An 18,442-nucleotide genomic window follows, 5' to 3' on the forward strand; every position below is an offset into this window, starting at 1 on the left:
TGTAAATGAGAAATCTTTAATCAGGGATGGCTGTTATGATTGTGCCCTGTAGTAACAACCCAGTTGATCAAACATACACTTATTTAGACTCAGGGTTCCTGCACTACACTAATGGATGGCATGTAGGATGGAGAGCTTTATCTCCATTTGCTTTTGTCCTCCATAATTTATTCAACAGGGTCTGTCCTCTGTGTGTCCGTGTTTGTGTGTTCAGGCTCTGAGTGTTTGTGTGTGCTGTGTGTATATGTGTTTTGGAGTGTGTTTGTGAGGTTTTATGGCTTTGACTGTCCCCTCGTCCCTGAGGAATGAGCTCTTCCGACATACAGTAGCATACTATAAAGTCCCTCTTGTTAGATGGAGGGTCTCAGAGGTACTAAAATATCAGCATCAGCAGAGAGTGCTGAGGAAGTAGTTGAAAGGAAAACTAACAAGATGACTCAATGATTATTTAGAAACAGTAAAGAGAATTTTAAATTAGGCGTACTCTATCCTGGGGGTTTAAAAAATTGCATTTTTGGTAGCTGAGTAGATACATCATGATCTTTCCAAAAATGTACATTATTCATGGACTCTATTCCATGGAGCCTGGGAAATGGAGTGGACACAAACTGTATTGCTCCAAATCTATTTTAAAGTATGCTTACATTTATCCTCTTTTATTTGCAGGTCCAGCATTTTGGTGGATTGAAAGTTAATATGTGGATGATTAAAACCCCTTGGATCTTGACTGAGCTGGCAGGTAAGACTTAGGCAGAGCTTGGTGATTTTCCTTCCTGGTTAAAGAGATGTACATGGTTTGTCTGATGCTTTCAGAGACAAAGAAGCACAGATAGAAATGTGTAGAAAATTCTTTGTTTTGCTTGCCATGCATATTTCATTGATATGAAATAATGTATCATAATGTCTAAACCCATTGAAAACACGGACATTATCAAAAACACATCTTTTTGCTTCAAAGAAAATTCTGATAATTGACCTTTTTGATCAAAACAAGCCTGTTTTTTTTTTAACACAGAGTACTTTTGATATATTTTTCAAGGTTTGGCATCAGAACACATCTAATTTTGTGGAATTAAGTCCAGTTAACACATTGGCAAATAAATTGGTCTGTTAATAATCTCATTGATGGAGATAGACAGAGAGAAACTTGATACTCTTGTAGACTTTACCCCATCACAGTGAAATGAGAAATGACTTGATGTTAGGCTGTGGATATAGTTGAAAAAGAAGGTAGAACTATTGAAGTGTAAAACTAAAAAGAAGCTTATGACTCTCAGTAGTGTTTCTATGCTGGTGCCTATGCTCACAAAAAGTCTATTTTCACTAGACGTTTTACCTTTGTGTCAGGCATTTTTTTTCCCTTTTTTCTTTTCGTATCTCAGAGCGTTGTTGGACTGCACACAGAAATATGCCTCTGGTGTGAACAGCTCAACTCATGCATGTAACTTCCACTACATGTCTGTTCTACATTTGGTGTGAACTGCTGTCGCAGTGTCAGAAAGCTTTTACTGGCAAACACTATTCCTCTAGGCTGATGATACTGTTTCCCTGCATTGGCAATATGTTGTCATAATTTAATACGTCTATTATCCCCGTCACAATAAATCATCCTGGAGTTGTTGTTTTTTTTGACCAATGCAACCACAAACCAGGCGCTGACTCTTTGGCATCTTTGAAACTTTGAAACTCTAGTGATGTCTTAAAAGCTCACTAATAAAAGTGCTGTCTGTCAGACCTTTTTAAAAGCTAAATGGCATTCAACTTATTTCATATGACTCGCATGAATAGTTGCTTTTGTGATTCACTTACTTCAAAGCTTCTTTTCATGTGGTATTTCTCTTATTTTCTCTTATTTTATCCACCCTTTATATCCATCCCAGTGGGGTAGGAGATTGAAAGTCTTCATGGAAATGATATTGAATTTGTGCAATGGAATCAATTGACATGTTTTTATTTCCTCTAAAATGCACCCTTTGCCTTTGGTGCCGAGTATCAGAAAAACAGCGGGTTACACACAGGTTCCCAAACGTGTGCAGTCACAAGTGGTTTCGTGTTATTGAATGAAAAATACTGTAATTAGTCTTATTACAGAACAAGTGCAAATGTACAATATGCCTTTCCAAAGAAGCCCTCTGTGTTTTCAGAATCTGTCTCTGGTGTCATTTAATTAGCAAACAACCCGATGGATCACAACAAATTAGGACAAAGGCAGCTTAATTTTAAAAGTGCATGCTTTTATATTACTCCAGAAAGTGAGGATGTTGTCACTTTGTGAACATTTACAAAACCACATGTGACGAAAAGGCTGAAAGTTATTTAAAGTTTAAAAAAAACAAAACATGAATTGTTGTTGTTTTGGGTTCACTTTCAAACCATTAGAGGTTCTTCCTCATTGTAACTATTCTAAAAACAATTTAATCTGTGTCACATTTCCTCCATTTATTTGACATCTGTACCTTCTAGCTAAGCTTCTTTTAGCCGATTCTTTGTATAACTGACCTTCAGACCAGCTGATGTTAAAAAGGTATAGTGACACATCAATCAAGGGGACATTACAAGATTGTGCCCTTGGACATGTTAACACTGAAATGATATTAGAGTAAGTCACATGTTCAGGAGTGTGTGTGTTCAGGCAACTAGCTCTGCTCACCGATCTCACTGTTTCATAATTTTAGTCAACACTTCTTATTTTGTCAGTGGATAATCAAATACAATGATCTTAGTCCAACTGGATTATAAGTGTATAACAATTAATCTGAAACCTTAATAAGTTAATTCTCAAATTCTGGTCTTATTTGAATATATTTTCTGACATTGCAGCTTCTAGCACTGTCTTCTGTTTTTAGATACCATCAGTGTGCTCCCGCTTATCTCTCATGTTCTCTCAAACCCAAACTCAATTACAGGGAGACCATACTGCCTGTATCACCAGGTTCACAGCCTCAGTACGACCTCTCCGCAGCATGGACAGACTCAAAGTGATGCATGCTCACCCTGACCTCAACCAGACACTAGAGTGACAGCAGTATTACAGACAGACTCCTTCATTCGACATCCTTGAAAACTAGTTAGCAGCCATTTTCTGCCCACAGCCTCTCTGAAATGTTCACAGGGTGACAAATGATTTTATCAATATCTCTTGTCACCAGTGAGCCCCTACTGCCGACACAGCCCTTACCGTGAAACAAGAAAGCTGTCACGTACCCAGTTTGTGAAAATCTGCAAATGCTAAAAGCACACATTAAAAACCCACAGTTGCACACGTACACAGCTTCTACCACAAGTCAGTTCTCCTGGTGTATTTAATTTTTTTATATTCGAGATGTTTTCAATATATTTATTTTTATTTATTTATTTATTATTTTAAAAAATTATCAGAAAGACTAAAGAAGACAGAGATCAATTTTATTTCAATCATTCAGCCACATTTATCACTATGGCTGTTACTGTAGTGTTTTGATAGTTTTCATTGAGAATGCTCTTTTAATGTATGTATGTGAAAATATGTGGAGGTTTTTTATATTTTAATTTGAGTCAAAATGTGCACGTCTTTACTTGACTGTGCATTAGTTATGAGTGAGTGCATTAGTGGTGTATGTATGCGTTTTCAATGGCAGCAGCCCTAAATGAGGCCCTTGGCACTTGTAGCCAATGAGGCTAGAAAATGAGTGTGTTTCATTCATCAGGAAACAGTCCAAGGGTCATCCTCTGACAGAGAGGGATGCTGGTGCCTTTGCATTTGCTCTGCATTTATGTTAACCTGACCCATACCTGCATGTCCAACTATAATGTAATAATGCCAACTCACACACCATGCTTTGGTGTTCAGTGGACTTTATGAAGTACCTGACCACTGAAAAGTCACAAGTGGGGAATGTTTACCTTACAATAACTTTTGCCTTTGACAGTATAAAAGGGGAGAGAATGTAATGCTTTCCATGGTGTGAAGCTTATTTCCAAGAGTCCACAGCTCGTGGCTGTGAACAGCTGCAGCTGCTGCCTGACTGATCCATGTGAAGATGGGGCAGGATATAGTTGTTGTTATTATGACTTCACCTGCTTCTGTGGTTAAATCCATTATAAAATGAATATGGCCAGGTGTCCTACTAGTTGAACCTGGGCTGAATCTATCAGCTATATATTACCAACACACCACTGGCGTTTTGATACAGAGCCAGCAGAACAATCACTGCACCCACACGACCGCTGCATGAAGTCAATATTTATGTGTTACAACAAGAATCCAATAACCAAAGCACGGCCATGACCACAGCCAGAATCACCGCGGGAGCTGTATTATTGCAAGGCTACAATTTTTGAGTTAAGCGATGCGACCGTCTGTTTCTTCAGCACCAATTTTTGCAAGAGCTGATGAACCAAATTCTACAGTTGGCTTTTTCAGTGCAGTGATAAAGACCTATGTCTGAACGTTAGACAGACACAACATTCAAAAATGTCTTGAAAAGAAAAAAAACATCTTCTGTGACCTTTTTAAGAGTTTTTGTAAGATAAAAACTGACAGATAAGCTGTTACTTTAGATCAAATCAGACAGAAGAATGTCTGAACTCTGTGGTACATTATCCATCTTCAAACGCAAAAATATTGTTAGTTCCCTCAGATGTTCAATTTCCATTGTGCACAATCTCATAAAGTATGTGGAAAATTTGAAGCTGAAGTATGCAACTAACGTGAGACAGCCTATTATGTGAAACCAACAGTGCATGTACAATTGTCTTTTCAATAGAAGACATCTTTTGCCTAGTAGTTAAACTGTGGAAATGAACAATATTAACATATTCATAGACCCAGGTTTTTTTTTAGTAAAGAAAGAAGTAAGTTTTTGACAAGTTAACTTATATGTCTTTAGAAATGTCTGGAAGGGATCCCATTTATTAACATCTGGGTTCACCAGTTGCCTATATGCTTAAAATGTCAAAATGTCACTTCTTTTTCTCTGCTGTCAAATCTTGGAAAAGAGAGGTCTTTACTCCCCATCATCTTTCTCTCTTGTTCTATATTTGTGTGTGTGTGTCTGTGACACTCAAAATACTGTTGAGGTAATGTTAATATTCATATGATCACACATACAGCCCTCCTCAGATGGGCAGCAACCTCTTTGCCCTCTCCATTTCTATTTAAACATGTTTTGGTGTCATCAGAAAGAAAAATCATGGAAACGTACATTTTTCATGTAAATTCTTTGTTATATCAAACTATTTCTAAAGTCTTTCTCAATGCATATGTATTGGGTTTTATGATAAGAACTGAAATGTGAGTTCAAAATGCATAGTGTGTTTAAAAAGGTTTGCTTGTGGTTAATATTAAAATTTCTAATTGCAATACATAAGCATTAGTCTTAGTCTTAGTATGATGGAATTATCTTTTTTAGCGTATCTTAGATCATTTCCATATATATGTGCTCATCACTTTGCAAAAAACTGATTTTACTATGCCAAACAAATGTCAAATGATGGATGTATAGATATGACGCAAGTACAACAAAATGTATGTACAGAACCTGGAGCACAGAATATTGGAAATAGTGCGAGATTTGGATGCTATATGGCTATGATTTTTTTTCTTGCATCCTTTCTTCCACAGAAAAGAGAACTTTTTACAAATCACCATTTTAGTAAAAATGGTGATTAGTAAAATAGAATTGGGAGTCGTATTTTTAAGCATTTTAACATTAACGTTATTTGTCACTGAACACATTTGATAAGCTTATATAAGAGCATGCTGGTTAACTCAGTTTTTGTTACATGCATCAGATTCATTTCACCATCTTGCTATAGATGACACAGACAAGCTGTGAGTGAAAGAATGTAAGGCTGTGGGCATGGGAGCAGCTGTCAGTTTGTCTCACTTGGCTAGTTAGCACCAATTCAAAGTATTTGGCTTGTCTGTTTCACTTGAGTGGTTAAAACAAATACACTGAAAAAGAGCTGCAGTGTGACCATTTTCTTGTTTTTTTGTTTGTTTGTCTTTTTTGTGTCAGCATCCCTCAACATTACATTTTAAAGTGGCTTAAACCAAGTATGCTCCTCTGTGCCCTTAACTGTGGAAATATAAGGCACAGTAATAGTGCATATCAAATCATAAATGTCCCTATATACATGTAGCATATGTCAGTATAATAACTTATAATCCATCCTGTTATACACTCCATAGTCCAACAGCTCGCACAATATAGGATAAAATAATTATGCATGTAACCTACTGGTATTTAAATAGCCCTTTTCTTGCCTTACTGCCACACAATATACTTTAGACCACAAGTCACAATGTTAAAAAGCATTCATACAGCACTTCAAGTACTTCATCTGTTTCACATCTCTAGCCAATTTATAATCTTCAGTTAACCTAACATGTTCATCTTTGGACTGTGGGAGAAACCCAGAGTACCCAGAAGAACACATACACATGCCAGCTTGGCAAAGAAATGCCCAGCTAGGATTCAAACCAGAAACCTTGCTGTTGGGAGGCAATGGTGTTAGCCACCCCTGTGCCACCCTAATAATTCTAAATATTTCAGATATTGCTGTTATTTAACTAAAATTAAATCTGAATTTGGTTAAGGTTACTTTATTTATATCCATAGGTAAATTTGCTTTACAGAAAAATGATAGCATTTGGCATCCCTTCACAAACACGCACACCTATTGAAACCTGACAAAACACATATTTTGTAATTAAACAAAATGAATCAAACAAAAAACAATTCTTATTGAGTTTAGTGACAGCATCAGGGACAAAGCTGTTCTTATAACGTATGTGTGTATGAAGTAACACTGAGTGTTCCCAAAATCAAATCAAACATAGATTTATGCAGTTATTTCTCAGCAGTATGCTCATATCTGTGTAGTTGATGGTGTCTGGATAAAATACCTGAGATTGTTTATCAGCTGTCTATGTACAAAAGCTTAACATTGTTAGCTTCTCATTTCTGTTCAGTGTGTATTAATGACTTTTGTCCACCTAAAGAATTAACTACATAAAAATGTTATGTAGACTTAGCACTAGTAGATCAAATTTTGAATAAAGTTGTATTACTTCAACTTGTCACTTGGCTGTGTCAAAAGAGGAGGGGGGGGCACGTATCCCTTGACACAGAAGGGTTCAGGAGGGTTATGTGTCCTGTCTTTACCCCAATTAGGCTCTAATATAATGTGTATGATTAAATGTGATGAAAGACCACTGGGAAAATGTGACTCTATATCAAAACTATGACCACATGATGAAAATATAAAGACATCTAATCGGTTTATTGTGCTGGCTGGAGAGAAGGAAAAAAGAAGGCTTGTGATGCATGTGGTGGGTATCCCTCCCACACTGGAATCCTTAAAGGATTCTGATTTATATTTGGAGCTGTTGCTGGCATTATCAAGAAGTGGCCTGATTTGATTTATATCTCATTAATCCCTCCTTCTCTTTTTCTCTCTTGCGCGTTCCCTCTCTCTCCCATACATACCAACATTCCTCTGTCACAGATGTCTCACACTCTGCAATCTTTCATCATCTTTTCCATGCAATGTGAAAGCTAAAGCTTCTGTCAGTCACTCTTTACAGAAAAGTTCATAATCAGCAGGCACTCGAGCATTAATGGAGTGTAGAAAGCGTCAGAGGAGTCCACTCTATTTTCCCCACCTTTCAAAGGAATTAATGTATTTGTAAGGAATGAAGACAGGAAGTTCATGCTGTCCATAATAAGAAAGCAGAATAAAATAACTCAGTGGCTTGTGCCAACCAGTGGCAGACTTATTTTGGGGGGGCTTTAGCCCCACTTGAATTTCCTGCAGTGTTACTAAATAATTCAGCCCTTTCTACCCGATTTATAATGTAAAAATATGACAGACTTCAGAATTACAGTAGTCATAAGAAGGGCTAAACTAAGACCCTGTGGAAACTACCACTACCACTACTAATGTCCTTTAAATAAACAAAATATGCCATTTTACAGATGGCAGTTAATCTAAAATACTGACCCTAATTTTTATACCATTTTTTCTCTTGTCGTAATTATTTTTATTTAAACATTTTTATATAACTTTTTCTCTGATCTCTGATTTTTATTTGTTAATTTATTACATAACTCCATTCATTATCTGTGTATTAAATAAATTTGTTACAGTTCATGTCTATGTAGTGATGGCAGGGCGTATGGCAGGGCGTATGAGCAATACAATAAAGAACTGGTTAGTTGTTCTAGTCTTGAAGATTTTCCTTTATGCTCTTGTGCTCCAAACAGGCCCATTAAGTCCACCTCGGCATTATTTAATTACACTGACATGATTTTTGCAGGGTTGTTTCTTCTTATTTCTTTTTTTTTTATTTCAGTGGCGTCCATCATTTTGACAACTATAAATATACTAATGGTAGCTCAGTTTACGATGGCCATTGCCCTATTGTGACAGTATGGTAACATACACCAGATTATGACCCATGAATAGAACCTGCAATAAGGTTGTGAGAAAAGGTGTATTTTGGTCATTTAACATCTCATGCCTTGTGGTAGAAAAAACAGTTCTACAGCAGAGGAGTGGGATGTTAGTAATGTTACACACCATGCAGATCACTAATCCTTGATGGGATTAGAGGAATACCTCTTGGCATGTGCATAAAAGTCCCAACACGTCATTGGCTGTCTAGCACACTTAAAACTGATTGAGTCAGGGAGGACTCCAACACATGCGCAGATAGAAATGTATGAAGCGGCATGGAGAGGCCCAAGAGGCTGATGTACCTCCATCCCTCTGATGAGGGCTGAATTTAAAGGGCTTGTGGAATTAGCATGGAGGTCCCTGTTGATCCTGCACTGTAGGCTTTTGTGCAATTGAATCACACAGGCAGGTAGACAAACATTATTTGGACATCTGGACTGCTTTGGATGTATGGATGGCAAGCATCATTTGTCAAATCAGGTCTCATGATTGCCTATACTATTTGTAACAGAGGTACCATCACTGTCTGCCTTAGACAAAGGTTTCTGCTCAATGATGCAGTTCCTACAAGCGAGCACAGAACTAGAATGGAGCAAGTAGGCTGCAGAGGGAGTGCCGGTCTGAGAGCATGGAAGCAAGCATTAGACTCGGGGTGAAAGTCCAGTGGGAAATAAGCGGTCTGGTAACCACTCCACAGGTGGATGCTACAAAAACTTTTTCATCTTTCATTATTGGCTGCTTGATGAGGCAATAATTTGGAGCAAATACTGCAGAAGAAGACCTAAGAAGAGCCTGTGTGGAGCATAGGGGCACAAAGAAAATATTCACAACTCCACATAACAGTTTCTGTATAAGCAAGAAATGAATTCACAAATATTGCAGATCTGTTTAATTGTCTCCACTTCTGTTAAGCAGGGTCGCGCTTTAGTATGTCTGCCAGACAAAGAGACAGCTGGCAGTTCATAATCTGTAAGGACAAAAGTTGAAAATGCTTTCTTTTCTTAATCCTATTTTCCTTATCTCTTTTCATCTAATTCCATCACAGCACTATGTAAATCCAATTTTGCTGCTTTCATTGTCAGTGTGCAGATATATTGTTTTGCTCTGTAAATCAACTTGATCTTTTCTACTGCCACAGTTTGGATTCTGTTCTGCTGATTCACTGTTTATCTTTTATCAAGGTTTGATCTGTTGAAAAGAAGGATGAGTAAATAGTGGAGATACAGGGAGTGAGGAAGTTTTCAGAAGTTTTAACTGAAGCATGTGTTTAGTAGGTCATTATATTCATTCATGGCATTGAAAAGACATTGTTTTTACCTAAAAAGATGTGTATGATAAATATTGCAAAACAAAAATTCAGTTTCATATATTAATATTTTCTTCTGACAGTGTAGAACATCCAAGCATAAATCTTGTACTAAACCCTGTGCTGCATCAAACCCTGTTGTTTTGTGCAAGGTTTTAATTTCGAACAAATTAAAACTGCAACAATGGAATGTGATTTCCAGCTTGGTGTGTGATCTCTGTCACATTTGCTCAGTCCCCCTGTATGAAAACAAATTCTTTTTCCACCCCCAGGCTTTGGCTGCTTGGAATTTGAATTTTGTAATTGAAGAATTAATGGAGTCAGTAATCAAGCAATTAATCAGTAGTTACAGTAATAGCCTCCTCATTTTTAAGTGAAGAGCTTTCTATTGGAGATTAGGCTGTGTGTTGAACACACTGTATGCCTACAGAAACTATGAATATTGCATCCCAACAACACTGCCCTTTTCATATTAAAAAATGTTGCGTGTGTGTATCATTTGGGGTTTTTTTATAAAACATTTCAGCTGTCTAGTGTTCCTGCATGTCTTCATTCACAGTGCTTTTCCAATTAACACAAGAAGAGAAAATCTTCTGGTCTTTTTTACAAGGAAATTGTGCATTTCCTTCTAAATAGGCCATTTGTGTTAAATAAAACATTTTTGAACACCGTAATTTGTTAATATTCTTTCTAAATGTTGATGTTGACTCAGTGACAATTAACAGAGTTGTTCATTTGTGATTAGTTTCTTTAAATACGAAAGATATTTTACTTAATTAATATAACACATCTCACGATAACTCTTATCTCAGAGAGCTCTTTCTGTCATTGTTGAAAGATTAAACCTTGTTGTGTGAAAGACATTGTGTTCCGTTACGAAAATGTTTCACATTTCCTGAGCTATTCATAGCCGAACAACACATATTCCACAGTGGATCAGTATTTATCACTGACATTTCACTGGAGGTTGAAAATCTAACAGTATAGTTTACATCTTTTTCTTCATGTTCACATTGATTTTCTGAACATGCTCCAGTTTCCTCCCACATTCAAAAACATTCAGGTCAGGTAGATTAGAGGCTCTATAAATGTTTCCCTTTATCTGTGCTAGCTCTGTGACTCACTTCCGACCTGCCCAGAGTGGTTCCCTGCTTTTCACTTAGATAGTAGTGAGGAAAAAATGACAATAAAAAAAACATATACTAATGAACTGTATAATAAGCAAAGCAATGAGAAAGTTGTATGACTCAACATAATATGAATGTTGTAATTATTGTATTTGAATTGGTTTTTGAACAATGGTGCTGCAATATGGCCATTAACAATAAGCCAGTAAAGTCCAGAGATGTTATACTGAACATGAAATTAATCAATATGTCAGCAATGTGTCCCTCAATGGGTTTATTATTCCACAGAATGGATATGATTATGTTTGACACCTAAACATACACATACGTTGATTGTAGAAAACCAACTGTTTTTTTTTTTATCTTTGTGTGACAGACACATTTGGCTGGGATATTAATTGACAATGAAGGACATCAGAGCATCAGTGGCAATTTTAACTGTACTGACCTTTCACTTATTAAGTAATACACATAAAGTATAAAACATGTAAGAAAAAAATGTATGAACTGCTTAGTAAAAAAGAAAAAAATATTTTGAATGGTCTAATGGTTTAAGGTAAAATGTCTCAGAATTTAGAAGCCAACTTGGGCCCTGAGAATATGAAAAAGGCACTGGTTAGTCAACCTAAGAGACTCCAAGAGACTTTTTATACACTTTCCTTGGGTAAAGTGTATAAAAAGGCCACTGTTGTAGTGTTGACCTCACTGCTAGTCTACATTTCAGCTGCTTAATGTTCCTGCCTTAACTCAAAGTGCTTTTCCAGTTAACATGAAAAGTGAAAATCTTAACCTTAATCTTTTTAAGGAATCTGTAAATTTCCTTGTAAACAGACCATTTGTGTTAAATAATTTTTTTTGAATACTGTAATATGTAAATATTCTTTCTTTGATGTTGACTCAGTAACAATAAACAGAGCTGTTTATTTGTGATTTATAAAAAAAATACAAAAATAAAGAAAAAAAAAGTGTTGTGTTGAACTCACTGCACGTTCTCTAAATCGATACACACAAATATTATATATATATATGCACTTGCATTCATGCCTTTTGTTTGCTGAATTGTGAGTTGTAATCAGAGGTTTCTAGATATCTTGACTCCATTGAACGACTAGCGGGTGTTGAGCTTCCTTATTATTTATGCTCTGCCACACTGAAATATAAATCACAAGGCAGTAGTCATAGCTGCTTTTTTCCACTTTTTTTCACTCGTTCCCTTCTTCTGCAAACAAACAGCACAGAAATCATTTGTTTTATCAGGAATTTGAATTATGTGACTGAGATCAAAGGACATTGTGCCCGAAAACACATTTGTATATAAGTTCCCAGTTTGTGTGTGAATGTGGTTAATGGTTGCTACAAGACAGTATACCTTTTTGTTAAGACTATCCTTTTGCTAATAATTAGAAATGGCACGGGATAAACTTTAGCATGCATTAGACTTGTTCACACAATTATCTAATGGGTGTCTTCTCTTTTGTCTTTCTCATTTCATTCCAGTGGGCCAAAATCCTCTTTTAAGAGAGTGAAAGACCAGTCAATGAATTATGAATGTTAAACAAGATGACCTCCTCTCAGCAGCAGCAGATGATGCGAGGTCCTAGGTGGAACCGGGCCTTGTCCGACCCTTTGTTTGTTCTGCTCCTGGCCCTCCAGCTGCTGGTGGTGGCAGGACTGGTTCGCGCTCAGACGTGTCCCTCTGTCTGTTCGTGCAGTAACCAGTTCAGCAAAGTCATCTGCACGCGCAGAGGCCTGCGGGATGTTCCTGATGGCATCTCTACCAACACACGCTACCTGAATCTGCAAGAAAATCTCATTCAAGTCATAAAAGTGGACAGCTTCAAACACCTAAGACATCTAGAGATTCTACAGCTTAGCAAAAACCACATACGCAAAATTGAGCTTGGGGCCTTCAATGGACTGGCCAGCCTCAATACCTTGGAGCTATTTGATAACCGCCTCACCACCATCCCAAATGGGGCTTTTGAGTACTTGTCCAAACTAAAGGAGCTTTGGCTAAGGAATAACCCCATAGAGAGCATTCCCTCCTATGCTTTCAACAGAGTGCCCTCATTACGAAGGCTGGACCTTGGGGAGCTCAAACGGCTCAACTACATATCTGAGGGGGCCTTTGAAGGGCTGAGCAATCTGCGCTACTTAAATCTGGGAATGTGCAATCTGAAGGAAATTCCCAATCTTATTCCCCTAGTGAAGCTGGATGAACTGGAAATGTCAGGAAATCAGCTATCTGTCATCCGGCCTGGTTCATTTAAAGGCCTTATACACTTACAAAAGCTGTGGATGATGCATGCCCAGATCCAGACCATAGAAAGGAATGCTTTTGATGACCTGCAATCACTTGTGGAACTCAATCTGGCCCACAATAACCTTACCCTCTTGCCCCATGATCTCTTCACTCCTCTACATCACCTGGAGAGGGTGCACTTACACCACAACCCTTGGAATTGTAACTGTGACATCCTCTGGCTAAGCTGGTGGCTTAAGGAGATGGTACCCGCAAACACCAGCTGCTGTGCCCGCTGCAGTTCACCTCCTCACCATAAGGGACGCTACATTGGTGAGCTGGACCAGAATTACTTTCACTGTTATGCTCCTGTTATTGTGGAGCCTCCCACAGACCTAAATGTAACAGAGGGAAGTGCTGCAGAGTTGAAATGCAGAGCCAGCTCTTTAACCTCAGTGAGCTGGATTACACCCAATGGTTCCATCATGACACACGGTGCATACAAGGTCAGAATCTCTGTGCTGAATGATGGCACACTGAACTTTACCAACGTTACCATGCAGGACACAGGTACATATACGTGCATGGTGAGTAATTCTGCAGGTAACACAACAGCATCTGCCACACTCAATGTTTCCTCTACGGAAAGCAGTTTCAGCTACTTTACTACAGTGACAGTGGAGACAATAGAAACCCCGCATAATGAAGGCTTCACCACTACTGTCCAGCAGAAGGTTGGTCCCACACCCTCTGCTGGTACATGGGAGTCTATCTCACCAACCTCTACAACAACCACCACCGTCCGAACCGCACTCTCCACACGTGCCACAGAGAAGACTTATACGATTCCCATCACAGAGGTGGGTGGTGAGGGATTGCAGAATGGCTTGGATGAGGTAATGAAGACAACCAAGATCATCATTGGCTGTTTTGTTGCAATCACACTCATGGCAGCTGTCATGCTTATTATCTTCTATAAGATGCGCAAACAACACCACCAGCAGAATCACCATGCACCCACACGCACTATTGAGATCATCAATGTGGACGAGGATTGTGTAACAGGAGGCCCAGGCATGGAGGGCCACCTTACTCTGCCTCCTCTTGAGCATGAGCACCTCAACCACTATAACACCTATAAGACTGCATACAACCATGCCTCCACAATCAATTCTATACACAGCTCAGCGCACGAACCTTTGTTAATCCGGGCCAGCTCAAAAGACAATGTACAAGAGACCCAAATCTAATACTTTTGTGAGACATTTTAAAACTGATGAAATTACTTACAGGCATTATTGACAGAACATTACTGACCTTTGGTTGCGAGGACTGCGGCTGACGCTCGGAATAACAGACTTGTGTTTGGCAAATCAGCGACTAGCAATGTTAATTCAGTGACTTTGGGAATTAGAGTATGTCTACTGTTTCAAAAAGTGTCTTTACAAAACAGAAGTTATTTATTTAAGAAAAAAATGTTGTGGTTAAATCAAGAAAACTGTATTCTGCAATTATTTTTTCAACACTTAATTCATGTGGGTTTTTTTCTTCTTTTTTCCTCGCATATCACAAAATTGGTTTACTAATATACTTTCAACTTCTTTCAAAGAGGTGTCAAAAAACATGAAACAAAGTATTGTTCCTTTATTGTTCTTTTTTTGGTATAGCTGCCGATTTTCGATCAGATGACACGGTAACCTCATTTTCCCCATTTATCAAAGAATCCTAGAGCACATTAGTGATTTTCTCAGCTGTGGATTAATTGATGAAATCTTTTGTGACCATCTCTAACTGAGATGGATTAAACACTTGTTCATCATTTTGGAGTGAGTGACAGAACTGTCAGTGATGGAATCTGATCATTATTCACCGTTTAATTATCTGTCACATACATTAGGCACTCTGCGCTGTCATCAATAGGCTGAGGACCTGAAAAGAGGGAAATGCATCCATTTCTGCTACTGTAAAAGTTGAAGCTCACTACTAGAAGGACAGTTTTGTTAAATTAAATACTGTTGATCTATATGTCTTTGTGTTTCTATTGTATATGTAAAATTTAAAATGATCCCTGATCTCAAATTTGTCTTGACAAATCTCATTATTATACAAAGCATATAATAAATTGCATTAAGAACCATTGAAATTCTGAAGGTCATGCAACAGAAGCAGCATTAACACGTACTTTAGAAAGAACATAATTATGACTGGAGAGGATGGGAATAATGCCTGTGCAGATGTACATGACCTCAAATTCTGGCAAAAAGCCCACTGCCTCAGAATATTTCCAGTGTATCATGGCTTCACCTTTACCTTGCAGTGCTGTGTAGTGTTGCATATGAAGATGATTGCTTTGAAGCCCCATTTTCATGCTGGGACCCCTTACCTCATCTGCAGTACTGCAGGAGTGCTGTCAGAAGTAGACTGATGAGCGGAAGAAAGAGCTTAAACCCTTTATACAGCTGTCTGAGCACATTGCCTGTCATCTTTGTGCCATATTTCCACATGGGCAGTGCCTGGCAGTCCCAGATTCACACCCTGCTCCCGCCAACCACAGAACTTGTCCCTGAGTGGCAAGGCTTAGCTGCAAGAGGCTTATGGGGTGAATGTGTGGGATCGGGCATCAACCAGATGTTTGGGTTGCACCTGACTCTCTCCCACGTTGTTAGTGACAACACAATTTACATTTTAATTGATGTGCCCGTGGGCTTTGGATGGGCACAGCTCTGCTGCCATCCATACCCTGGAAAGGATTTCAAAGTCCCAAATGTTATGAATGGTGCCAAGCACCATAAATGCAGTGGTTATGCAGACATTTGAGATGACACCAGGTTTATTTTTAGCAAGTTGACTGTGGTTTTTATTCAACAGAAAGATATGCAAAAAAGTTAGGCCACTCTAATTCTTAATTCAGTTTGGGTTTTTTTGTGTTTTTTGTTTTTTACACTTGCAGTAATGCAATCCAGAAAGGAATGCCTCTATTACAGATGATGTCGTGTGCTTTCTGTGGATTCACCATGCATATCATTTAAGTAAAAGCTGGCACTCCACTCAGAATTTGAAACATTTGTCCTCTATTAGTTCAAAACATGTCTGGAAAAAAAATATGAAAACAGTCCACCGCTGTGGTCACTCTTAGATTATTGATGGTTACACTGGATTTAAATGGTGGCAATAGGTGTTTTAAGTTCTGAAAGCTATTCAGAATAATGATTTAAGAAGTGAAAGATTTTCTGTGGGCTTTTCTTCAAAATCATTTACATATTTTACAGAAAATATAGCAAAAAACAATGAGTTTTCCTCTCATTTTTTGTGAGCAACACTGTCAAGATAACAAGCAGCAATGTCTATAGGTCTGCATGTTACACCAGCTGTTTCACAAAAACACGGGCTACCACAGGTTAAAAAACAAACAAACAAACAAACAAAAAAACCCACTTTCTACTATACAAGCTTGTATACTATACAAGCCTCATTTAAAACTTCCAGAAAGCCAAGCAAAATCAACCAGTTTTTTACAGAAGTTTTAAAAGAATTCACTCTCATTCAAGCGGTTATGTGTCACTATGAATAAAGGCAAATTAACAAAATGGCTTTAAATGGACATAAGTGCGAACCTTTTACAGCCAATACAGATTTTAGCTTAAATTAAAAAATGAATAAAATGCTGCACCCCTTAGCTTAATGCATAGAGTATGGAGATTAAATGAGATACAGTGTTAGTTTGCCTCAGAACAATATGATCTATGCTTGATTCACACAAAGCTTTTATTACCTGGGGTACCTGATATATGTATTACAGTTGCACATATTCTATATTTTAATTAATTCATAATCTGTAGTGTTAAAAAAAATCCCACACACGCACCTCAGCACTCCACACACACACACACACACCCTATGATGCAGAGTATATTTAAGAATATTAATTATATTAAAGTAATTTTATTTTCACAGCTTTTTTTCTCTGCCAGATACAGAATTATGATGGTTTAAGATGAGCACCATTTGAGATGCAAGTGGTTATTGTATCTACTTAATATGAAGGCTTACCGTGTGTTTCAAGGTGTTTTGTTAACCAAGACAGTTCTGATGTGCTGTGTACAACACAGATGTGGGGAATACTGTAGATTTCTAAATAAAATGAGGTCACTGGGTATTTTAGTCCAGACTTAATGAATGATTCCCCTTTATTTTTTTCCAACAACTGGACAGGATTCACCCCATAATTGCCCTTATGTGGAGACTGGCACAGTTGTAAACCATATTGTGCGTGTGTGTGTGTGTGTGTCATTCTCTGTTTCAGTTCATACTGGCAGGCAGGGGATCACGATTCTCCGCAGTTTATGTTGAGAGTGTAACCATCTTTCCCTTCTGCCTTTAGTTGGAGGTAAACTGTCTGAAAATTTCAATGGTAACTTTGTTGCATTTTAGTCAAGCTGTCTCATGTGTGTAAGATATCTAAAATATTTTTGTCAATATTCCTTTTTTTCACATCCTTTTCTTTTTCTGAGAAGGAATGCTGTTCTAGTGGTAGATTTATATAAAATACATTTTGAGAATAAAATATAACAAAAACAAAAATTTTTAAATTTTGATTTTACATGTGCCAACAACCTGTTCGAAAAGTGAAAAAAAAGATAAATATGTTGTAAAAGAATAAGAGATCGATTTTCATGTAAGCATTCTTTCATGACCTTTAAAAGATATGGAGATCGATTATAGAGACCAGTTTGTAGTTCATACACAAAATATGGTTCAAATAAACTATTGTTGTTTTTCTGTATTGTCTGATCCTTGTTTTCAACCTCTGTATATATTACATATATCATAGCTGATGTGAACCTTTTTACCTTTTTTCTTCATCTGAAAAAAACTATACATACATAAGTGGAAAAACTCACAGGGCTAAATATACAAAATAATATATAAAATTTGTCACATCCTGTCAGTAATATCTGAGGGAAGAAAAGGAATTTCAAAGACAAAGCAAACAAACTTGTGGTAAATATCAGTGGTCTTTAGTCCATGTTAGTTCTCAGGCATGGTACTATAAACAGGACTGATAATTAAATTTATAACATTTATTTGGCACTGGATTACCTAGTAGCTTAACATTACAAACTAAGCTAATGGAGAACTAATAAAACCATTTTAGTGAAAAAATATCTTATCTAAAGCAAAGCACAAGGAAAACAAGATGATTGTATTTTTCTAATTAAATTCTTTATTATCTGCATCCACGGGACATTGTTCCAGTTGATAATCAGCCAAGTCAGATTCTGAATCTTGATATGACTGGTGGAAAGTCATATGAGGAAGTGAAAA

The 18,442-nt window shown here is 37.5% G+C and overlaps 1 protein-coding gene across 2 annotated transcripts in view; it reads left to right on the forward strand.

Moving 5' to 3' along the window:
* The window catches only part of lrrc4ca (leucine rich repeat containing 4C, genome duplicate a), a 52,194-nt gene extending 34,472 nt beyond the window's left edge, over nucleotides 1–17,722 (forward strand). For both annotated transcript variants that reach the window (XM_039614475.1, XM_039614476.1), the window contains 2 exons: nucleotides 667–739; nucleotides 12,373–17,722. In XM_039614475.1, coding sequence (XP_039470409.1) covers nucleotides 12,424–14,367 — 1,944 coding nt within the window. In that variant the 5' untranslated portion in view covers nucleotides 667–739; nucleotides 12,373–12,423 and the 3' untranslated portion in view covers nucleotides 14,368–17,722. The remainder of the gene's footprint in view (nucleotides 1–666; nucleotides 740–12,372) is intronic.
* Nucleotides 17,723–18,442: the final 720 nt, after the last annotated feature.

This window comes from Oreochromis aureus, linkage group 7 (genome assembly GCF_013358895.1).
Source record: "Oreochromis aureus strain Israel breed Guangdong linkage group 7, ZZ_aureus, whole genome shotgun sequence".
NCBI lineage: Eukaryota > Metazoa > Chordata > Actinopteri > Cichliformes > Cichlidae > Oreochromis > Oreochromis aureus.